The sequence below is a fragment of the Trametes versicolor genome (genome assembly GCF_000271585.1).
Source record: "Trametes versicolor FP-101664 SS1 unplaced genomic scaffold TRAVEscaffold_15, whole genome shotgun sequence".
NCBI lineage: Eukaryota > Fungi > Basidiomycota > Agaricomycetes > Polyporales > Polyporaceae > Trametes > Trametes versicolor.
Genome location: NW_007360335.1, coordinates 357,955 through 380,261, shown reverse-complemented (window position 1 = coordinate 380,261; position 22,307 = coordinate 357,955). Strand labels below are relative to the sequence as shown.

The 22,307-nt window shown below is 57.0% G+C and overlaps 7 protein-coding genes across 7 annotated transcripts; 4 read left to right on the top strand and 3 right to left on the bottom strand.

Moving 5' to 3' along the window:
- Positions 1 to 2,228: 2,228 nt before the first annotated feature.
- Positions 2,229 to 2,717, bottom strand: TRAVEDRAFT_136281 (uncharacterized protein; the record flags this gene model as incomplete). The annotated part of the gene is made up of 2 exons (XM_008046923.1): positions 2,229 to 2,413; positions 2,504 to 2,717. Coding segments are annotated over 2 exons (399 nt in total), but the record flags the coding sequence as incomplete, so codon positions are not given.
- Positions 2,718 to 5,020: 2,303 nt separating this feature from the next.
- TRAVEDRAFT_136429 (uncharacterized protein) lies at positions 5,021 to 5,630 on the bottom strand (the record flags this gene model as incomplete). The annotated part of the gene is made up of 3 exons (XM_008046922.1): positions 5,021 to 5,170; positions 5,226 to 5,331; positions 5,386 to 5,630. The coding sequence occupies 3 exons, from the start codon at positions 5,628 to 5,630 to the stop codon at positions 5,021 to 5,023; spliced, it is 501 nt and encodes a 166-aa protein (XP_008045113.1).
- Positions 5,631 to 8,120: 2,490 nt separating this feature from the next.
- On the bottom strand, positions 8,121 to 11,691 carry TRAVEDRAFT_53988 (uncharacterized protein; the record flags this gene model as incomplete). Its single annotated transcript, XM_008046921.1, has 11 exons — positions 8,121 to 8,182; positions 8,240 to 9,093; positions 9,142 to 9,276; positions 9,329 to 9,675; positions 9,731 to 9,778; positions 9,838 to 10,417; positions 10,469 to 10,694; positions 10,777 to 10,909; positions 10,967 to 10,991; positions 11,044 to 11,451; positions 11,627 to 11,691. The coding sequence occupies 11 exons, from the start codon at positions 11,689 to 11,691 to the stop codon at positions 8,121 to 8,123; spliced, it is 2,883 nt and encodes a 960-aa protein (XP_008045112.1).
- Positions 11,692 to 12,385: 694 nt separating this feature from the next.
- Positions 12,386 to 13,416, top strand: TRAVEDRAFT_85744 (HET-domain-containing protein; the record flags this gene model as incomplete). Its single annotated transcript, XM_008046920.1, has 2 exons — positions 12,386 to 12,502; positions 12,775 to 13,416. Coding segments are annotated over 2 exons (759 nt in total), but the record flags the coding sequence as incomplete, so codon positions are not given.
- A 318-nt stretch (positions 13,417 to 13,734) lies between these two features.
- On the top strand, positions 13,735 to 14,586 carry TRAVEDRAFT_24724 (uncharacterized protein; the record flags this gene model as incomplete). Its single annotated transcript, XM_008046803.1, has 1 exon — positions 13,735 to 14,586. One exon carries the CDS (start codon positions 13,735 to 13,737, stop codon positions 14,584 to 14,586), a length of 852 nt encoding a protein of 283 aa, XP_008044994.1.
- A 283-nt stretch (positions 14,587 to 14,869) lies between these two features.
- Positions 14,870 to 17,533, top strand: TRAVEDRAFT_32184 (uncharacterized protein). Its single transcript, XM_008046826.1, has 9 exons — positions 14,870 to 15,123; positions 15,194 to 15,318; positions 15,395 to 15,524; positions 16,131 to 16,529; positions 16,586 to 16,649; positions 16,698 to 16,730; positions 16,783 to 16,950; positions 17,009 to 17,065; positions 17,126 to 17,533. Exons 1-9 carry the CDS (start codon positions 14,888 to 14,890, stop codon positions 17,354 to 17,356), a joined length of 1,443 nt encoding a protein of 480 aa, XP_008045017.1. The 5' UTR covers positions 14,870 to 14,887; the 3' UTR covers positions 17,357 to 17,533.
- A 1,078-nt stretch (positions 17,534 to 18,611) lies between these two features.
- Positions 18,612 to 21,696, top strand: TRAVEDRAFT_136210 (1-phosphatidylinositol-4,5-bisphosphate phosphodiesterase 1; the record flags this gene model as incomplete). The annotated part of the gene is made up of 8 exons (XM_008046919.1): positions 18,612 to 18,837; positions 18,894 to 19,279; positions 19,328 to 19,495; positions 19,551 to 19,995; positions 20,045 to 20,506; positions 20,563 to 20,976; positions 21,030 to 21,557; positions 21,608 to 21,696. The coding sequence occupies 8 exons, from the start codon at positions 18,612 to 18,614 to the stop codon at positions 21,694 to 21,696; spliced, it is 2,718 nt and encodes a 905-aa protein (XP_008045110.1).
- Positions 21,697 to 22,307: the final 611 nt, after the last annotated feature.

The following is a 22,307-nucleotide window of genomic DNA, read 5'->3' as shown; positions in this document are numbered from 1 at the left end:
CATAGCCTGCTGTATACGTATACCGTTTGCCCTTGTCGTGATAATACTTGCACGAGACATTCAGATCGAGTTGTATAAGAGTGAGTACATACTCCGATCCCCGTGGCTGTTGTTACCATGATTGTAATGTACAACTAATCAACTTGGGTAAAGGTCGTAAGAAGGCGGAAGGGTGTGTGCCACGCTCTGGCTCCCTACTTCGGACATCGTGATCGCCTGTCCCGGAGGTCCACCCGCTATGCGCGTACCTCCATCCATAGACCGTCTAGGGCCCGTTCTTGCGGCAGCGTGGTGCGATTCCTGATCCTCCACAGGTGGCACGGGCAAAGATCCAGAAACGACCAGGACGTTCACATGAACCTTCGAGTCCGCGGAAACTTGAAGCGGCGGGGCCGAATGAGCGAGGTTAGATGGACGAATTGAAGGGGCATTTGGCGGGCCGCCGAAGCTCGCTGCTTGCGTAGAGACTATGAGCGGTGCTGAGCTTGCGTTGAGTTGACTGGGATCGGAAGGCGCGCTTGAGTACACTGTGCCTTCGCCACCATTCGAGCTGCCGGTTGGTGGTCGGTGCGGCGGCCAGATGTGTTGCGGTGTCTGCTGCCCTTTCGATGATGGGAGCTCGGCGACGGCGTGTGCATCCAGATCTCCCTTTGACGATGCGTCTGCAAACGTACCCAGTGCGACCAAACTACAGGAATAGCCGTGCTGGAGAGGAGTTTGCACCACAGTGACTCGACGAATCAACTGGTCGGCCCGCTTCGGCCGACTTGATGCCAGAACCTGTGCGCTCGAGCATCCTCGCGCGCCCTCGTGTACCTGTTGTGTGATGCACGGGAGCGAGTTCAAAGACTTTGGAGAGCAAATCCAAGATGGGGCTGTGGCAGGTACCTGTCCTCGTTCAAGCGGCAGTTCCTACGACGCTTCATCCAATATCTGGAAAAAGCAGCATCAGTGAGTCCGTCTTCACAAGGGAAAGCATAGTAGACGAAGAAAATACCTTTTCCGACTGAGTCAACTGCAATCTGCAATGTGACTCGTAGGCTCTGGCAAATAAGATACCATTCTCAAACAGAACGGGACTGGATGTCGTGTCTACAACCGCCCTATCACCAAGGCCGTCGTACATGCGGCTACAGCTCAAAATGTGAAGTTCATCAACGTCTCTGGCGTTCTACATGGCAACCCCCAACCTCAAGAAGCTCCATCGCCCTCAATCCCGGGTATACACACACCTCAAAACGGCACACCCCGACTCTCCGGCGCCACGCACGCAGCCGCCGGGCGCTTCGCGCGCCGCGCCAAGTCCGCCCGCAACGCCTTCAAATCGCCGTCGCTGCTCGACTCCGACGCATGGTACCCGGACGGGGTCGGCATCGACGATTGGTAGTCCGCCCACATGCCGCCAGCGTGGTCGCCGTGCGTGATGACGAGCATCTGCCGCGCGGGCAGCTGCACGGGGACGCTGAGCCGCGCGCGGTCGATCGCGCTGCCTTTCTCGGACGGCCAGTAGTCGGGCGGCGGGGACGGCGTGCCGTCTGAGTCGTCTTCCGGGTCTGAGACTGCACGTGGTGAGCGTTATGAGGGGCGCGAAATCGGCAGGGGGGGGGGGTGGACGTACCGAATGGCGAGATGGCGGCGCGCGCGGCGATGCGTCGACGGCGGCGCCAGAGCGCGAAGAAGGCGAGCGCGAGCGCCAGGATGAGGGCTGCTCCGCCCGCAGCAATGCCTATGATCTCCCCGAGAGGTAGAGTGTGGCCGCTATCTATGCCTGTGCTCGTGGGAGTAGCGGAGGTCGAAGATGTGGAGCTGTACGATGGTGATGTGGCGATGCCGTTTGTAGTGTCAGGGTTCGACGTGGGTGTCAAGGATGACTGTGTTGGTGTATTCGACGATGCGGGACTCCTTGTGGTGTTGCTAGTCGTTTCGGTTGAGTTAGATGAAGAAACAGACGTAGTGGGTATCGCCGAGGACGACAACGTGAGAGTAGAGCTAGAGCGACTGATAGTTGAGGAAGAAGTCGAGGGGATCGTGCTCGTGACTGTGGGAGGCAATACTGAGGACGCGGTTTGGATGGGACTAGTGGAAGTTGTAGTAGGCGGGACGGGGCTCGGAAGCGTCACGGTACCGGGGGATCGATTCGGCACCGTTGCCGTCTTCGTTGTCGTCGTCGTCGAGGCGGATGTCTCGACTGCAATGAAGTCGAACCAGAACTGTTGACCCATGTTGACGATTGTGAGAGTATGAGGCCCGTCGCTGAGCGGTCCCGAGGAGTAGAATGTCACTTGATGCTGTTCTGAGGCGACCAGGGGGTTCGGAATAAATCCCACCGGAGAAGAGTCGTCCAGATAGTACGCAGAGTGCATGTTCCATGTCCCCACTGGCTTCAGGGCGCCGAAGACAGTGACCGAGGTGCCTGGCTTGTCGTCAGCTATTAAAATAGCCTTCTCCAGATGAAACGGACAGAGGCGGTAAATGGGCAGGTGAAAGACGGACAAATACGCACCCGAGAATTGCAATTTCGCCGTGTCCAAGTTATCTTGCGAGAATGCGAGCGTGTTTCCGAAGTCCCCATCTCCTGGTGTGTTGAACATGCTCCAAGCACCCGTGTATTGGATCTCGGGACTGGTGTTGTCGATTTTCTGGGGCGCCCCGAGCACCGTAGCGCAGCACCATGCGATAGTGAAAAGGAGTGTGAGTATGTTGAGGGGCTGCAACATGTTCAAGGAGCGGAAGTTCAGCGAGGTCGTGAGGGCACTATCATGAATCTGTGCTGTCGCGACCGAACCGTTGTCAAGCTCTTAAATAGGGCCGAAGACGTCTTTGGGAGAAGCCAGGCTGATAGAGATATTGGGATTCCTAAACTCACGGAGGGATAGGTACGGCAACGAGATAGAACCGAACCTGTCGAACAGAGTGTTGAGGGATCATCATCGCAGGTGCAAGACGTACCTGTGGCGGCAATGCCATGAGCAACTGAGTCCAGGCTACGACTCCATGATTGAGGCTGTAGCCACGGAAGATCGACCCGACTCCGTCGTGCACTGACAGGCGCAACTCTGGAGGCGATATGACCGCCCTAAGACCTTACCGTGTGGCATGGAAGGGTCAAATAGGTAAGCCTCGTCGCCCCATTGACCACAAAGGAAAGGTCCATACGACCGAAAGCAAGTGTTGCGCAAGTGCGAACACGGACGTGAGTCGAGAGGACAACTTTTGTGCCGCCCGAGTTGAGCGCGACGACAGCGCGATCTTGGATCTCGTTGCCACGTGGCAGACAGGCGGACCAAAGGCGGGCGTTTGCGAGGAGTGCGGCGTCCTCCAACGTCCGCGTCAACCCACCCTCACGCTCTCATGCATACCAACATTGTGCACCGAATACTTTGTCCAGAGAGTCAAAGCAGGCTCGAATGTTCGCTCAGTGCTCCCGCAGGTAAGTTGGGTCGCACCAGTCGGGGCCGCACACGCACGGGGGGACAGGCAGCGCTCTGCAGCGCTCCGCCGGACGTCTGCAACCATATGACACGCATCTGCGGCGCAGCATCCCCCGCGCGCGACGCACTCTTGGGCTGTGTCTCTTCACGCTCAATATTGACGCAGATTGACGCAGGTAAGCCAGAGATGCAACGCAGGTGCGATAAGTACCAGCCTTGCGATGTTCAGGTCTTAAGCTCGCGCTAACACGTCGCACCGTGCCCACCCCCCTCCCACTGGCGCCACAGAAATTCGCACCGGAGGTTCTGTTACACCCAGATCTCAAGCTGCGGAAACCATCAAAACTACGCCCGGCGTCGCAGCGCGGATGGGAGTAAAAATGGCAGTTGTACGTTCCCAAGTCCTTCAAATGCCGCTCCATGTCTATCGACTGGCAATGCATGCAGGTGTGCACCCATGATCCTGATCACATCAATACTCTCTTACTCAAATAAACTTTTTGCCTTGAAAAATACGGAAGGGCCTTTCAAGTACGTACTCTACTCAACCGCGTGGAGTAGAATATTGCCTAAGGTGATCCCCGTTCCCGCGCCGACGAAGTTCGACGCTCCCACCGCCATCCGCAGATCAAAATCAGAAAGAGCAAGTTCGTTCAACTGCGACGCCGCCAACTGTTCAACGTTTCTTGTCCGCACCCGTGGATAGTGTCGACTCCCCCGCCGCCCGAAGACGCAAGGAAAGCGGATGCCCGCAGCGGATTGTAACTACGGGTCTACAGATGTTGATGATGTGCCGATAGAGGGAGGCGCATTCGAAGCTCAGGTAAGTGATGCAACGGTATCTACCATCGTGACTGATTGAGCAGCATACTCCAAGCTCATCTTGGTGTACGTCAGGCCCTGAAATTTGACAGCGGCGGTCACAACCGACCGATAGTAGCGCCGCTGCATCTGCGGATGGCCGAGGTAGCATCTTGTTTGTTGCAAAGGCTCGTGTTGTGTACTGAAGCGGCCTATACGACGCGCATAGACATAGCAAATATGTCGTGCCTGATAACCTCGACATTTTGTAGCCAGCCGGCCTATACTATTCAGTAGTATACTGGTATATATGAATTCTCCCCCTTGCGCTGGCGGTCCCTCAGATGAACGACTTTCGCAAAATCACTAGACGACCGAGCAAACATGTACCACATAGTACAAAGACAGCTTTCTCGCACAAGTGTCATACCACTCATCCAAGTTTTCCCCCGGCCGACGCTACACGAGACACGACGCCACTCCGAACTCGCTGCTCACGCGGCGCGGTACGGTTTTAGCGAGTTGGAATGCATGTGCGAGTTCACTCGGGCCAGACTGAAAGGTCATTCAACTGTAAAAACCTGGATATGATGATGATGGTACACCCCGGCCTTCCCAACTAGCAGGTCGACCGCTGTCTTATAACGTCTACCCAATACGAGATACGCTTCAGAACCCTTTATGTCAAACACGATGTGACCAGGACATCCTGTGTGCGTTGACCGTGAGGACGTGTTTGCGCGTAAACCGGAACAGCTTAGTCGCACCTAAGTTTATGGCTGCGCCGCTTAGGCGGACTGCTCAACGACCACGCAGTTGCCGAAGTTGCCGGCAGTGGTGAACGAGACGAGGCACTTGTTGGCGGAAGCGCCACCGGCGCACTCGACGCCTGCGGGGAGCTGAACCGTGAGCGGCTGAGAGCCGACGACCGTCGGGGCCTAAACGAGAGCAAGGTCAGTGGAGGCTCCAATATACCTCGTGAGCGCATCTCACCAAGTCTCCGTTCAAAAGCATGGTCGCGGGCTGGGCCTTAGCGAAGTTTCCGGTTCCCGTGGGGTCAACAAGCACGGTCGCGATCTGGCGCGAGCCGTCGACACCGCTGTGATGGCAGTAAGTACAGCGAAGTAGCAGAGTAATCTCTGGACGTGCGTACCCGTTGAAGTCGGTGATCGTGACATTGAAGATGCCAGCGTCGTTCGCGACGGCCGGCGTCGAGCTGTCGATGTTTTGGGGGATGTTGATCGCTCCGCACTCGGTGGCCGCGGAAGGGCGCTGAACGTCTGCGCGCACAGCGGTTCCGCTAACGCCGAGGGCGGGGGTGATGATTGCGTGTGCGCTGGCCTGGAGAGCGAGGCCGAGGCAGAGCACGACGGAGGAGATGATGCTCTTGGAGAACATGGCTACAGGTAGAGACGAGTGAGGAGGTGAGGAGAGTAGGTGTGGTTGGTCGATGGGGGTCACCGCTCTGAGCTACCCTCTATTTAACGGGTCGTACTCGTAGAGCTGTCCAGACTGGCCGACTCGAATGCCGAGTCCTCATTGCTAGCCTCCTCCGCCACGCAATATCGATTTCCTATCGTCGCCATGCGCGTTCTTCCATAACGCACATTTTTTGTGACAGGTGGACACGGCGTACTGCTGGTCCAAGGTCCTATGAGCAGTAACATGGGTAAAGCCCCACGAGCTCGCGATCCGCGTCTTCGAGAACGGGAAGGGTCAGTCGGACATGTCTGCTTCTCACAAACAACCACACATGTCGGATTCACTTACTCAACGTACAATCGACAGGGAGCAGACATGGAAACCCACGAGCGCGCAACCTATCCAGTATGGGAGAGGAAGGTTGCTACCAGCCCCTGTCCCGTTGCCATTCCCATCTGCTCATGTCTATTAGGCTCAGTAAATTGAAAACTGTTCGCAGTGAAGGTCCTCACTCACCGTGAGCGTGGCGCAAATTTTGTCGGTTGTGCCATGCTGAAGCCGCTGTATGGGCCGCGCGGCACGCTCGCGGGGAACTGGACATGTAGCCTCAACGTAAGTTTGCCAGCTCGCTCGCTTGGGCAACCGAATGGGCCGTGACGGTCTCTCGGAAAGGGTATGGGCAAACACTGGAATGGCGTCGAGTGGTACGGCGTTGACTGAAATAGCAACGCACCAGTCTCTTGGATCGGTTAGTCATATGACCCCCGCGGCAGCACAACCCGACTTACTGAACAGGCATACGTTGACTGTCCTCCATGGGAGGATTGATACCGCGTATGCGTGATAATGACCCTCCAAAGAGAGTCTTTGTAGGGAAGATGAAAGCTGTGTCCATGCATAGCTGACGTAGGCGTTTTGGAGAGGTCGACTCGTCAGATCTGTCGTCCTCGATTGCATTCCCGCGGACGGCGGAGGTTGTACGCCACGGAGTGAGCTGTTGCCGCCGGATATGTTCTGTGAGAGATAGAAGCAGAAAAGTATCGACGCTCCACTCACACCGGTTCCCGCGCGTTCCAGGAGGATTAACATAGACAAAGTGGGCGCAGCAGCCCTGCTTTCTTTGACCAAGGTTGCCGCACCTGTGGAGCTGAATAGGGATATAAACTTCGCTAGTGGGTCGTGTACCTATTCTATGATTAGCCTAGTCATAAATTGTGCTCACAACAGCGAGAAGCACCGCATACACGAATATAGCCTGCGGTTGGCATGCTCCACACGATATGAGCTTTTGGACGCTAACATCGAGGGCCCCCGAGTTAGTGTTGATCGAATGAGAGCGTGTCAATACGACATTGCGTGCCATGACACATTGGCAAAGGACTCGGCGCAATATCGGGACGGGGGTGCTAGCCGACGCGACATAACGTTAGGACCTGTGGGATCGCAGACTGAGCGTTAAAGCCAGGGCCGCCGGAGAGCATGTTTCTCACTAAATGATTTTGCACTGTCCAAGGTACGCCTGGAGTCGGGAGACCCGCGCCTGGTGCGTTTACGATGTGCACATTTCAGCCGAGCCCGGTGTCCCGTCCCGCCCATAAACAGGGGCACTTCCCACGGAGGTCGCTTGTTGTTATAGTTGGCAGGCTTCTACATCCCTCTCTGCCTGGAAGCATTGCCCGAAGCCGTGTACTGGGGATCCTGGTGAGTATTCCATAGCGGCATTATCACTAGCGACGTACGGTGAAGCCAAATGCGGGAAGCCCTGTGGTAGGGCATATGGTTCTCGTCCGGACCTCCAAAGGCGTTCAAACCGGCAACAAGCGCGGTTGAAGTGTAGGATGGGATTGAAGGTACTGACGACCATCTTTACTTGGTGGTGTAGGCCAGGTAAATACCTGTTGAAAGACTGTTTATCTCTATGACCAGTAGAAGGTCGTCCGCTGGGAATAACCGACTTGCCGGTCAAAAGCGGCGGTCCGCGTGCAGAGTTACGCGAGAGCCAGCGACAGTGCAACTCGCACCGACTGTCGAGGAAGTTGATCTCTGGGCCAGGGAACCAATCCGGGCACGCCAGCTAGCACGACGTCTGGACCAGAAGCCGAAGATCCTTCAATGGAACACTCACATTCGCCGCTTTTCTTGACGCCTGGGTCTCCTGAGCTTGAAGCTGCTGCAACGTCTTCGAAAAGAACTAGTAGTGTCATACGGTTGGCTGGCTTCTTTCGAAGGGGGTGGTCGGGCGTCGGGGACCCCGGTGAACTATTCATAGGCAAGTACGATTGCTGTGAACCAATGATACATTGTAAGGTACAAGACCGGAGAAAGCAGTACTGTTGAGAATGGTCGAAGTCAGCTTAGTGTGCCAACCGGCAACCATGAGAGCACGTACAAACCTCGGACGACGAGACCTGGTCACGATGCGTTGCATGCGATCCGCCAAGAGCGGCAAGAGGTGCGTTGAAAAACTTATGCAGCGTCGGCGCCCTTGCCGACGGGAGTCCATTGCGCAGCTGACACGGGGCGGGTAGCTATGGAGACATCTCGTCAGCTATGTCTCAGCTGTGAAAGGAGCTAGGACCGCTGACCTTGCTGACCCGTGTCCTGGCGGTATGCGACCATGCTCCATTTCTCCGCTTGCATGCTCTCTACGCGACGCTTGCTCAGTCGGAACCTGATACGCGTATCGTACTGGACGAGCTCCTGGGCTGTAAGAACAAAGAAAGTGCCAGGCGGCGGGCTCGCGGCGCCCTCAAAGATTCTAGGCATCCCACTGATGAGCGTCCCTGGTGCATCGGCGGAAGGCTTGTAGAAGAGGAGTCGAGTCACCGGCTCGTACGGAGAGCCATACCCCATGAACGGGTTCCACGATGTCGAGAACGGCAAGGTCGCGGTGACCTTCGCCTCCCACACCAGGATGTCCTCCGGCTCGCACGAGAAGCTCGGGGGAAGCGTGCTCGCGACGGGGAACGGGATCGCGTAGTAGGCGGTCGCGACAATATTCTCGAACTCCACGATCCATGGGTCCGTGCGGACGCGCCGCGAGGGAACGCGTCGGCGCATGTCGTCCAAGGGGATTGGCCACACCTCGCCGTAGGGCGCGATGTCCGACACCATGCTCCCACTGAGCATGCGCGCAAGGAATCCGGAAAGCCAGTGTGCAGGGAAACCAACTCGATGAAGATGCACGAGCAGACCGAAGAAGGCGACGAGGTTGTTCGGGAGCCGCACGTTCTCCGGGGGTAGGCGGGTGCGGCCCGGAATGAGGGTGTTGAAAAGGACTCGAGTGAGCCACGTCGTGAGCTCATCACGGGAGGCAAGGTCCGAAAGAGGACGAGGAAGAGGTAGGGGCCCGAGGACGAGAACATCCATGACAGCTTGTGAACGGATAACCTTGCAGCCAAGATAGCGAGGCACATCCTTAGGGAGCAATTGCGTATACCTGTGCGCGATCAGCGCCCGCTCATGTAGACGGGCGAGTGCAACTCACGTGTAGAAGTAGTGGTCATCGTTGCTCCAGGAACCCGTGTTCAAGAGACAGTTGCACGAGGCACCTGCGGGTTGGTCTTCATGAAGGCTCGGGACGACGTATAGCGCCATGTTCATCGGGCCATGTGTGTAATCTCTGAGAACTCGAGTTGTGGAGATGTGACGCTGATTAGAATGAGAGAACTCACGGTACGTTGCTCAACCACATTCTCGTGTACTTCCTCGGAAAACTGGCGGGGCGAGTGACATCTCCACCCAACCGCATCTTGGCAAGTTCTTCGGAGAGGCCGCCCGCGATGAGCTCGACAGTGATGTGACCCTCAAGGCCCTTCAACGCGTTGGAAATTTCGTCGAAGAATGCGTTGAAGGTATCCCACGCGGTCGCATTAGCATCGTTCTTGAGAGGGCCTTTGGGTCGTGTCTTGTTCCTCTGATTGAAGTCTTCGATGTGGTTAACAGGCTCGAAAACATCACCAGACAGCGTCTTGTACCCGTCGCCCCCGGGATAGTACTTGGGGCTATCATAGTTAGAGTCCTATGCAAGCAAAGGTCACACGTGCACGTCGGGCGAAGTTACATTAAGTACTCACGAAGAGTGTGATGTTCGTCCTCCACTCATTCTCTATGTGGGAATTGATCTACATGGACGTAACGTTCAATCGAATATCATCAGGTGTAGTCCAAAGGAGGAGCCTACCTTGCGAGCGAGGCTCCGTTCCACGTCGTCGGCGCCCTGCGTCATCGTCGACCATGCCTTCTGGAAACTGGGATGGCGGCCTCGGAGCTCCGCAGGGGGAAGGAAAACCTTGGTAAGTTTGTACCAGTCCTGCTCGTTCGTCGGAACCTTCCCGGTGGAAACCATCTGCTGCATCATGTTCACGAGCATCTCCATGTTCGAGTTGACGAAAGCACGCCCTTCACGTGCAGTCATTCCCTGCGGCAGCCATTGCATCTGGAGCAACTGGGCGTCAGAGAGCCCGCGGAGTGTCGCCTCGATCGCGCATCGCTGCTCCGTGAAGCTGTCTCGCAACTGCGTTCGGAAGTCGCCTCCGTCGCCCCCGCTGCCCAGTGCTTGCGCTCGCTGGCTCCACTGGGCTTCTGGAGTCATGTACGTGTGGTTCGCGAGCATCTTCCGTGTGGTCTTCTGCGCTCTCGTCCAATAGTCGAGTGCAAGGAGCACGACGGGAATCGTGTTCACCTCAACGTGCAGCCAAGCGGGGAGCGCGGGGGGTGACTTTGACAACTCCCGAGTCAAGTCTTTCACAACGGTCATCAGACTGTCCCTAGGTCGTAAGTGGCGGCTCGTGGATTGAGGATGATTGACGTACCGGTCGTAGCAGTACCCGGGCATAACTGCGGCACAGAACGAGTACATAAGCGTTGCCTTGATCTCCGCGCGTATAATTGGCTCAGTCGTGATGCTTAGTTCGTGTAAGAGGGTCAACATGCACAGATCTCGGGCAATCGCCGTTGGGTGAATGTCGAGGAGGGTAAGGTGCGTATGGAATATGGAGCGCTTCTTTGCAGAGAGTTTCTTGTAGGCCTGGTACAAGCCTGCAATGGTGCCAAGGGCATGCCGTCCTTAAATGAAGATGATTGGGCAGTGTTCCGGTTTCCCAGTACAATGTTTGCTCACCATCCCCGACGCCTCCGAAGAGGAATGAAACATGAGGCAGCTTCTCGGAAGGAAGCATATCAATCTTCAGCGGATCGTTTCCGCTGTCGGAGCCCCATCCAGCAGTGAGGTCGATGACTACGTCGTGCCCGATCTATAATAGCGTACTCTGTTAGCCGATATGTTAATTTCTGCGATCTACTGCACTGACAGTGTAGTATTCCTTCGCATCATCACTTTTCATCTTCAGCGCGCAACATCAATAAGCTAAAAATGTAAACAACTTACAGTGGCTTCATGAACAGCGGTAGTCGCGAAAACGCCGCGAGGCACAAGTCGCCTTTCTGTGCGAGGGCGGCAACCTCGGACTCAGCTGTTTCCCAGTCTTGCCAAGCACGACGCAGTTCTTCGGTGGCAGGCGAAGAAGATGCACCAGAGCTGGATGTCAAGCAGAACTCCTTGAGTTCTTTTATGTCAGTCGCGTGAAGCTCAAACGCAAGGCGCGAGCTCGGGTTCGACCTCGCAGAGAAGCAGAGTGCCTTGGCCAGCCTGCTAGACAGCCTGATGACTAGGTCGCGTCTCGCGTCGCGTTGAGAGTTGAGTAGTTTCCAAGAGCGTAAAATGGCAGATACGCAGCCGGCGTAGTCTCCGGTTTCGTATAAAGCGGCGCTCAGATTCGAGGGGTAGATTGGATCGCTGGAATCCGCTTTTTCAGCCTAGACCGAGGACACGTAAGTCTCAAAAAATGTATTCGAGCCACAAAAAGCTTGCCTTTGCATATAACTCTGATGCTCTGAGTGCAAAACCAGTCAGAAAAATTTCCATGAGCTCATGGTCGCGAAGCAATACTGAACATATTCTTGCCACACACCTAGTGAATCGTCCGGTTTTGAATTCATCATTGCCTTGTTGTTTGTACCCAGCAGCTAGCGACATCCTTGAGCTCAGATGATAGGGCAGTGGCTCGGTTCAGTGGCTCAATGTCGTGGTTTGCGACAAGCCTTGCTCGGGCCTCGCGCGCGGCAACCAGGTCCACGCCTCCGCTTAAATAGGCGCCAAACGTGGATCGGTCGCAGAATTTGCCGTTTCGACCTTTCTCTCTCCACCATCTCCCATATGCATGCGTCCACTCTTTCCGCGCCAGCCGGCGTGACACTCGCACTGTAAATTGCAAACATGAGCGTCGGCATAGAAGGGGCCAAATCAACTCACCCGTGACATATATTCTAAGATTGGTATGCTCATTGAAGCTACTCGTTCGAACTCATTGGCTCCAGACGTACGCGACTAAGTTGAGGTACGTTCTGACTTCAATCAAAGCCACTTTCTGATCCTACGCTGCAAAACTGTAAGGCAAAAACACGGTGCTGCTCATGCGACGCGGAAGGAGACAGCAGTATCAAGTCAACCACGACTCCGTGGGATTCCCCGCAATAGCCGCCATGAACAGCGTGATCCAGATTTCCCGCGTGGTCGATATCCATGCATGACCATGCATGTAGTCCTTTCCAAATACCAGACACCACGCATCGGAGTACACGATCTTCATCGAGTAAGTACTTCGCGTCTTCAAACTGAAGGAGGGCATAGCACGCAAACTGACGTCTAACTCCAAGGACACACGTCTATCATGAGGCTAATCGACACAGAGACAGGGCAATTCCGCGTCGTCATAAATCATTTTCAAGTGCCGTATGCCATCATCAGTCATACATGGGACCCTCAGGGAGAGCAGTCCTATCAAGACGTCTGCAACATACAAGCCTCCTTTTGGAAGGGCAACACCGCGAAGACGCTTGTCTTTTGGTCAAGGTGCGTGATGGGACACTGGCAAATGCACGCCGGTGACACTCTAGCTGAATCGATATCTACTGCAGATATATTCTGCAGCTTTATGCTATCAAATACGCAGAGACTTCCTCCAAGTATCCAGATGTGGCCACGATCGGAGTCAAAATCCTTGCTCGGTTTCTGAGATGGGGGCAGAGGCTGCTCGCTGCCGTCACCGCAACTGAGGAGCCGTCGATCTCCCGCACTGTCCTCTCAGATACAAGGCTGTCCAAAAAGCTTCGTGAAGCCTGCGCTCTCTGCCGGGAAGGAGGCTACAGGTACCTATGGTTCGACGCATGCTGCATCGACAAGACGAGCAGCTCCGAGCTCTCGGAGGCGATCAACTCGATGTACCTGTGGTACCAACACTCGGCGATGTGCTTCGCACTCCTCAGCGACGTGAGCGGCATCGAGGATATCTGTGCGCCCGATTCAGACTTCCGCCAAAGCAAATGGTTTACCAGGGGATGGACGCTCCAAGAGCTGCTTGCACCCAATCTCCTCATTTTTGTCTCCTGGGACTGGCAGTTCATCGGTACCAAGGGTACGTTGGGGACACTCCTCTCCGAAATCACACAGATAGATCCGGAATACCTGCGGCACATCTCGGACGTCCGGTCGGCAAGCGTCGCCCAACGGATGTCGTGGGCAGCGTTTCGCACGACCACACGTGAAGAGGACGAGGCGTACTGTCTTCTGGGCCTGTTCGGGATCAACATGCCGACGTTATACGGTGAGGGGCGGCATGCGTTCATCCGTCTGCAGGAGGAGATCCTGAAGCAGCAGTACGACCAGAGCATCTTCGCGTGGAGTGTCCTCTCACTGCTTGAAGATGAGGACGGTAATCTGCTTCATCACCCGGTCCAGCTGAACCGCACACCTGCCAGCGTCGTAGTTCCTCGGCTTCATCACCTGCGTCCATCGTTTGTCAACGGGATCTATGTCGGGCAGACCCAAATTGGAGGCCATCCAAATTTCCATTTCACTATCGACACGAAGGACATCCCTGCGATCACTCCTGGCGCTTTCGTCAACTGTGCGGGGATGGTACGACTCTCGCACAAACAATATTGCAAGCGTCTCGGAATCGCTGTCCCACCTGCCGTATACTCCTCGTCCCCCTTTGGGATGCGTGTCACGCTCCCACTCATGCCGTTCAAGGGCCACTTCCTCGTGAATACGCCTCACGAGGTGAACCTTCCCGGCCCACGCGCTTGGTACCTTGCCGTGCTCGCGTGCGAAAACAAGACCTGGCGGGTTGACGGACATCTGGTCGCATTCATATGCTCGCTCCCTGATTCAGCCGGAAAGAATTTTGGGGGGTGGTCCGACCCCATACCCATCCTCGCTGGTGGAGTCCAGTGTCATCTAACCCACCCTGACGGCGACCCTGGCTCGAGCTGCATCCGTACCGTCATGCTCACGCCGGACGACATCCGCGCACGCCGAAACACTATCCGCGTCGCAGACGTCCACATCGCGATGCTGCCGTCGCCGCTGTCCATGGTGGCGACGCACCATCTCCGCAGAGGATTGCAAGCGCAGGACTTCGAGCACCTGTCCACGAGCATGGTCCATGCGATTCGCGACATCCCTGTCGCCATTCGGCTCGCGCCCTGGTGCCAATCCCTTCTGCGCGCGCAGGGCCTCAGGACTACGGAGATACGGCCCGTCCCTGTTGCGACTGGTCCGCCCCTGTGCGGGTTCGTGCTATGTTGGAAGGACGGGGCGCAGCTCACGGTGCAGTGCCAGCCGCTGATGAGCATCGAGAAGGAGGGCGCGTCGATCCGGGCGCGCATGCACGACATGATCCTTCATGTGAACCGCGTAGCGCCGCACCTCATTGACCCTGTGCGTCACTGGGGCGACTGGCAAACGGTGACCGAAGCATCTCCTCTGGTAGCAAAGGGGCGCGACAGCGAAGGGTTGATCCGGACTGTTCATCTGACGTTGAAGCATCATGAGGTAGGCACGTACATGCTGGGCATTGAGCCCCTATGATGGTATTCTGTGTTGTAGTCCTCAAATAAATGAAGTGAACGGCGGTGGACAGTACATGCGGCATCGGTTGGGAGAGGTATAGAAAAAAGGATGGGCCGCAGGAGGTGCGAACGCACGACTCGAGTGGTTGGGGTACGAACACCGCCCTATAACCACTCCGCCAACGCGCAACAACTGCGGTTCCTCTAAGTTTGCCCACATAGCTATGAAGCACGGGCCTAGACTTGTTGAAGGGGATCGCGAGAAGGATTCTCAACGTTAACTTGGTTTCTTCCCCCCGACCGTTCCCGACAGCAGCAGCATGGAGGGCTTTGCGAATGACCCGGCCCAATCCGAACCTACTCTTGGCCCTGACACCATCTCAGCCGACCTCTCTCGGCAGCACAGCGTCGACGTCGACCACTCTGGCGAACACGACACCGACGACGGCTCAGGCAAGAAGAAGAAGGGATCAAAACGGAGGAAAGTAAACCATGCCTGCCTCTACTGTCGCCGGAGCCATATGACGTGCGACGAGGGCCGTCCATGTCAACGCTGGTGCGTGTATTGCTCGTCGCTAGTCTGGACTCGCGCGCAACCCCGCGCACTCAATACACGGCGAGCACAGTATCAAACGCGAGATAGGCCACCTCTGTCACGACGAACGGCGATCCTCGGCTAAGGAGAAGGCCCCGGTGTCAAATTCCTCCTCCATCACAAATCCTCCTATCGACGTCGCCCGAGCCCTCCCTGGTAAGTCTGCCTTCTCCCCACGAGCACCCCTGAGGGGCCTTCTACTAACACACGTCTATCTTTGGTCGCCGTGTAGGTGGCCAGTACGCACCGGTGCAGGTCGCATCTCCAATGAACGGAACATGGCCTGGGATGGGGATGAGCATGGCCCAGGGCGGGTTCATGTACCCTCCGGAGACTCTGAGTAATGAGTTCTCCGTGCTTTCGTGAGTCTCGTCTTCATTCGCTTCCTACCGTTCGGCCCTGTCGAGCATGTGCACGGTGGCCTTTGGGCGCTGCGCATAATTCCTGCGTGAAGTTTTGCGGTTCCCGGACTTCGCAAGCATCGGCAGTTACGCCTCTTCAACCCAACCCCTGAGGCCGTACCCACTTTCACGGGACAGGAAATGCAACGCGAAACACGAACTCTGAGCGTTATTCCTTTTGTCCGGTCACTTTTATTTGTGCTTTCCCGTCGAGATGTAGCCGGCAAGTTATGGCCTCCATAAAAGTCCGAAGCCGAGTAGAGGAGCAGTGGTGTCAAGACGGCCTTTGCATTCTTCGTTACCTGTTATTGTTCAGTGTATCGTGGAGAGCGGTAGCCCTCCGCCCGCTTGAAAATCAACGATGTTGAGTGAGGTGGGCTGCCTTTGCGAGGATGTACATTCAACCTGCTCGCACAGGTTGGCTGTGCATCCCCGAGTCCCAGTATATGTGCCGTCGTTAGTGGCCCCGCACGAACGCGCTGCATACTTGCGTGGTTCCGCATACTCGGCTATAGCTGGGTTGCCTACGTCCTCGGGATCATATTGATGTCTTCTCTACGTTGGCAGGGACTTCCTGGAGTCATTAGACGACGGCTCCTTCTTCAGCCAACCTCCTGCCGTCGCACCGTCCTTAATGTCAAGTCCAACATACGCCAATACTGTCTCCCTAGGCGTCGACAACCCATACATAACCCAGCCTCCCTCACTCCCACCACCCACACCTTCAAATACCAACCCTGCGCCGGCGGCTCAAGAGGGGGAGAAGCCGGCAGATGAGCCCGCGCCGGTCGTGCTTCCCGCCCCCTCAAAAACCGAGCGATTTTTCCTGACCGCCGCAGACCAAGCCTCGGGTTCGCGTAACGAGCGGCTGAACATGGTCATTCGGAGCAAGTACGAGGCCGGCCTCTTAAAGCCATATAACTACGTCAAGGGTTATGCCCGATTATCGCGCTGGATGGACAGAAAGTAAGTCTCCCTGTATGCGATCGGTCTATAGCGCGCTTACACATATGTCGTGACAGCGTTTCGCAGGAGTCGAAGCAGAAAATCCTGCAGCCCCTGTCTGTCCTCCGACCGAAGTTCAGAGTGAGCGCTTGATTGATTATTGTGGGCGCATCTAACCGTGCGCGCCAGGCTATCGCCCAGTCGGAATCACTCACTGACATCGTACGCACCGCGCATGGTGACCAGCTGCGGCTGAGGTGCTGACATTTTGTAGGACCTCGTCTTCATAGAAGAGGCGTTCGAGCGCCTTCTGCTGGACTATGACCGGGTGTTCTCCGCCATGGCCATTCCAGCGTGTTTATGGCGCCGCACCGGCGAAATCTACAAGGCGAACCGCGAGTTTGCGGAACTCGTTGGCGTGGACGGCTATATGCTCCGAGACGTACGTGTTTATCGCACTTTGCAGTCCTGCCGAGCGCTGAGAGCATGATCGCGGGCAGGGACGCCTGTGCATTTATGAGCTCATGGCGGAAGACGCCGCAGTCAACTACTGGGAGGTCGGTCCACCCCATTGCGACGTGCCCGTAACCATCCCTGATGAGTCCACCTGTGCGCAGAAATACGGCAATGTCGCGTTCGACTCGAACCAGAAGGCGGTGCTCACGTCGTGCGTGCTCCGGTTCAAACCCCTCCTGCCGGCGTCTGGCGCGGTCACCCCAGCACGGGGCAGGGACACGCATCCGCCGCCGGACGAGGAGGGGTTCATCAGCTGCTGCTTCTCGTTCACCATCCGCCGGGATCCCTACGGCATCCCGACGCTCATCGTGGGCAACTTCATCAAGTGCTAGTGACCCCGCTGCGGCCCTTATTTATGTTCCTTGTTTTTCCGCGGGATTGCTAATGTACAGAACGTGTAGTAGATGCTGGCGGGCGTCCTCTTTCTTTCCAGGGCGTCTCTTGTTGAGTATGTTTTGTCGGTGTGCGAGTAGTCTGATGATAGAAGTCAAATACAATCTATGGACATTAGGAGCTTGTCAACTACTCGGCAATGTCCTACATCGTGCTCCGGTAGCATCGGGGCTTGGCGTGAGCCTGCGAGGCGAACGCTGGTGAACGTGTGCATCATGGCATGTGAGACTGCGCTGCCCCGACCTGCCGTCGCGCAACAAAACAACCCCCGGACGTCTTCTCGGCCACCACGCAGCATTGGGCGCGAACTTTGCGGTCTTGTGGTCGTCCGTGTCGGATATGACCTATGCTCGTTGTGTCCAGTTGGAGGATCAGGGCGGGATGCAAGCCTTTACGAGCACCGACCGCGACGTCGCAGTCGCGCCTCGCTTCCTCCGCCCATCATCTAGTCCACACCGCTCTCACATTGTCTCCACCGCCCCTACCTCTTGTCTGCGCCGCCTGCCGCTTACAACATGCGCACCTGAATAGCCTCGGCCGTGAATTCAGGTCGTCCGGACCCGGAGGTGACTTGATGGAAACTATCGTAATTCCTAGCGACTATTAGAACACCGTCACTCTCCTGCCGTCTTTTATCGGTTTATGATTCGCCCTCGCCAGCCCTAGACGCTATCGCTCGACATGACGTCCGAACATCCGCCAGTGTCGCGCGGGCTGCACCGCGCAGCGGGTCTCCTTACGACCAAGGGCGAGCCTGTGCCGGCGATAGCGGACACCATCCTCGCGTCCGACCCCACCCTCGATCATGAGCCGCTGCAACGACGGAGGACAGACGGAGGAGGGCTTGGGGGGTCTATCAAGCGGAAATTACACCAGGTACGGGACGCAGGTACGAACGTTGCACGCAGGGCGAGCTTCAAGCGGCGCAACCCTGCCGTGCCCCCTCCGCCGCCCCTCGTCGAGTCTGCCTCGGAACCCCTCCCGGAGCTGTTATCAGACACCTCTTCACAGTACCTCTCGCCCCCAAACGCGTCTTTCACGCTCTCGCCCGTGGTGTGGGTGAAAAGAAGGCAGAGCCACCGCCGCGCCCAAAGCGAGTCGCTCTCCACGCGACCGCGCGTGCGTCACGACCGTATTACCTCGCCGGGCGCAGACTCCCCTTTCCTTTCCCCACCACCCACCCCTCTCACCAGAATGACCTCGCTACCCGAATCGTCTATAGTCGAGCAGCTTCCCCCATCAAGCGTGTCCGTTGCACCTGTAGCACAGTCCTCATCGACCACCGATGCGACGGTTCCGCCCCTTCTCCAAGTGGGCGTCCCAATGATCAAGGTGTCTGCGAAGAAGCAGAAACGATATCTCTTCAGACTTGACGCGGACCAGGGGCAAATCATCTGGCAGTCGAAGAAGCTGCGGTTTAGTGAGTCGTCTGTTCCCATCGTCGATCCGCCAGTTCTCACCGACCACCGCATGTAGTCCCGATCGAGAACATCAAGGAGCTGCGCGAGGGCGCAGACGCACGATACTACCGCGAACAGTTCCAGCTTGCGCAGGAATACGAAGACCGATGGCTCACGATCGTCTATGTGCTCGACGGCGGGTACAAGACTCTGCACCTGATCTCGGCGACGCGCGACATCTTCCAGCTCTGGGACGTCACTCTACGCAGGCTGTACTCGATCCGCCAGCAGCTTATGAGCGGACTTGTCAGTGCGGATATGCGGCAGGCGGTCTGGGAGAAGCAGTTTTGGAAGGGCGCGGACGACGAGCAGGACCAACGGCTCGACTTTGATGACGTCGAGCGATTGTGCAGGCGGCTGAACATCAATCCTTCGCGCGAAGATCTTCAGCGACGATTCAAGGTGAGTCTACCGCCGTCCTTGCTGGGAGTGGACTAACGATCGAAGCAGCAAGCGGACAGCCAGAATCGAGGTTATCTCGACTTTGGCGACTTCAAGCGTTTCGTGAAGCACCTGAAGGCGCGCCCCGAGATTGACAGGTTGTATAAGAAGCACGTGAACGGCGCGGAGGGGATGACCTTTGCCGCGTTCGAGCAGTTTATGCAGACGTCGCAGAAGGTACGAAGTGTGTTTCATGGAGGCCAGGGGCGGCGTTCTGACACACTCTCTTCAGTCTTCACTCAGCCGCGTCGAGCTCGAGCACATCTTCCTGCGCTATGCCTTCTGCCCCAACGGCAAGGCACCAGGTTCTCCGCCGCAGACCTCTCTCGACTTGGCTATGCAGTCTATCTCGATCGCCAAGGAGGCCGGGCCGCAGTCGTCTCTACCGTCTGCTGAATCACCGCCCGGTACGGCCACGACTGCATCGAGCACCTCCGTCCCATCGGTGGACGATGCGCTCATGAAGCTGAGCGGCTTCACGGCGTTCCTGCTGTCTGCGGACAACTCCGTCTTCGCGGACCAGCATGGGCGCACATATCACGACATGTCACGTCCGCTGCCGGAGTACTTCATCTCGTCGTCACACAACACGTACCTGGTCGGGCACCAGCTGGTTGGGGAGAGCACGATTGAGGGCTACATCCGGGCGCTGCTCCATTCGTGCCGGAGCGTCGAGCGTAAGTGCTGTCTTGTCTGTCAACCCAGCGCTTCGCTGACCACGAACAGTCGACATCTACGACGGAGACACCGAACCGACCGTATACCACGGGCGGACGCTCACGTCCAAGGTCTCCGTGCGCGACGCCTGCGCGGCAATCGCGAAGTACGCGTTCGTGGCGTCGCCCTACCCCATCGTGATCTCTGCCGAGATCCACTGCTCTGTCCCACAACAAGAGCAGCTTGTCGAGATCATGAAGGAGGTGTTCGGGGACGCGCTCGTATGGGCGCCCGTCGACGGCCGGCCGAAGATCGATGCCCTGCCGAGCCCAGAGGACCTCAAGGGCCGTGTGCTGCTGAAGGCGAAGAACCTGTACGTCGTGGAAGGGCAGGCGGTGTCCGAGAAGGAGGTCGGCGTCGAGACGGAGTCGTCCACATCGACGGACACGTCTGCGTCAGACTCCGATGTCGCCGCGGAGCTGAAGCAAGAGTGGCGCAAGGCGCGCCAGAACGAGGCAGAACTGATCCGAGGTGAGCATTTCGCGTGCGTTCCTCAATGGCAGAGCAGACTATTGAGCGCGTTGCAGACCTAAAGTCGGAGTTCAAGAAAGCGCGCGGGGCACTCAACCGCGTGCGCTCGCCGGGCGCGCAGAAGGTCGCCTCGCAGAGCGTGCCGCAGTCGCCTCCGCCTTCCGGACAGCCCGCGAAGCCGAAGGTGAAGATGTCGATGGAGCTCGTCTCGCTGCTCGTGTACACCGTTGGCGTCAAGTGCCGCGGGATCAACAAAAAGGAGGAGTACGCGCCGGAGCACATCTTCTCGCTGTCGGAAAACACGGCGAACAAGCTCCTGAAGCAGGGCATGATGGACCTCATCAAGCACAACCGCACGCATCTCGTCCGGACGTATCCCAAGGGCACGCGCATCGGGTCGACGAACTACGAGCCGCACCGATATTGGTCTGCGGGCTGTCAGCTGGTCGCCATCAACTGGCAGACGTTTGGTATGTCGATATTGCATCAGGTTGGTGTTGGAGTCTTACGGCTGTTGGCACAGACCTCGGATACATGATCAACCACGCGATGTTCCAGCGCAACGGTCGTGCTGGATACGTGCTGAAGCCGCTCGCGCTGCGCAGCTCCGACAAGCAGCTGCTCGCGCGGCGGACGAAGCACTTGCTCAACATCACTATCATCTCCGCGCAGCAGCTGCCCAGGCCGAAGGACTCGCAGGGACGCGAGATCATCGACAAGTCCATCGTTGACCCGTTCGTCGAGGTGTCCATCCATATACCCGACTGGACGCACTCGCCATTCCTCCCAGAGAAGACTGCCGACGCGTACTCTCCGCCGACCGCAGGTAACATCGTGGAGGCGACGTCTGCGCGCACGGTGACGTGCCGGACCGGCGTCGTGAAGAACAACGGGTTCAACCCAGTGTGGGAGCAGCAGATCTGCCTGCCCTTCGATCTCGTTGGCGACATGAAGGACCTTGTGTTCGTCCGGTTCTCTGTGAAGCAGGAGAACAAGGAGGACGACGAGCCGCTTGCCGTTTATTGTGCCAGTCTGGGCAGCTTGAACCTTGGTGCGTTATTTGTGTGTAACCACGCTAAATTTTCGCTAACACCATTGCAGGATACCGGCATCTTCCCCTTCATGACGGGCAGCTCTCCCAATACCTTTTCTCAACGCTCTTTGTCCGGATCGATATCCAGGATGCCTAATTCTTGCCGCGGCACGCATCCCCGCCGCTCTTGTTCTTCGCGGATACATCGCTATCACCACGCATCGCATCATGCTCTGCCTATTTGCTCCGCCCCCGCTTTGTATCAAGTGCACACCTTGTATAATAGGATCCGCCGCATTCACCTTCCCATGCATATACATCGACATCTCAACAACCTCATCGCACATCCGCTCGTTACCTTATTTGCTTACTTTGCCTCCTACTAAGCAAGACCACCAATACGCCACCTGTATATCCATCAGCATACATAATCCTATTATCACCTTGCACATACACCAATGTGACTCCACCAGCCAAGGACTACAACCTCGTATCGACCCGAAACATGGTCGCAGGATCGGGACCCCCGTTCCACTCCATAGTCTCCACGCCGAGCATGTAAGTGCCCGCCTCGTGGTGCGCCAGCGTGAAACGCACGACGCGCATCCGTCCGCCATCGTCGTACCCGGGCGCCGTGAGCGGCGAGGCCTCGCTCACTGTTCTCCAGGGTGCCCAATACCTCAGGGGCTCCAGTGTCGAGATCCCGATGGGGAACGTCTGCACGACCTCGTGGAGGCGCACTTCGATCGCCGCCCCGTGCGCTGGGTC

What these genes read in the sequence shown, in the direction of transcription:
- TRAVEDRAFT_32184 (XM_008046826.1), top strand. Translation starts at nt 14,888, where the DNA reads ATGGAGGGCTTTGCGAATGACCCGGCCCAATCCGAACCTACTCTTGGC. An exon ending in AATGAGTTCTCCGTGCTTTC is followed by an intron (nt 15,525 to 16,130) that starts GTGAGTCTCGTC and finishes CTACGTTGGCAG; the next exon opens with GGACTTCCTGGAGTCATTAG. An exon ending in CGGAATCACTCACTGACATC is followed by an intron (nt 16,731 to 16,782) that starts GTACGCACCGCG and finishes GACATTTTGTAG; the next exon opens with GACCTCGTCTTCATAGAAGA.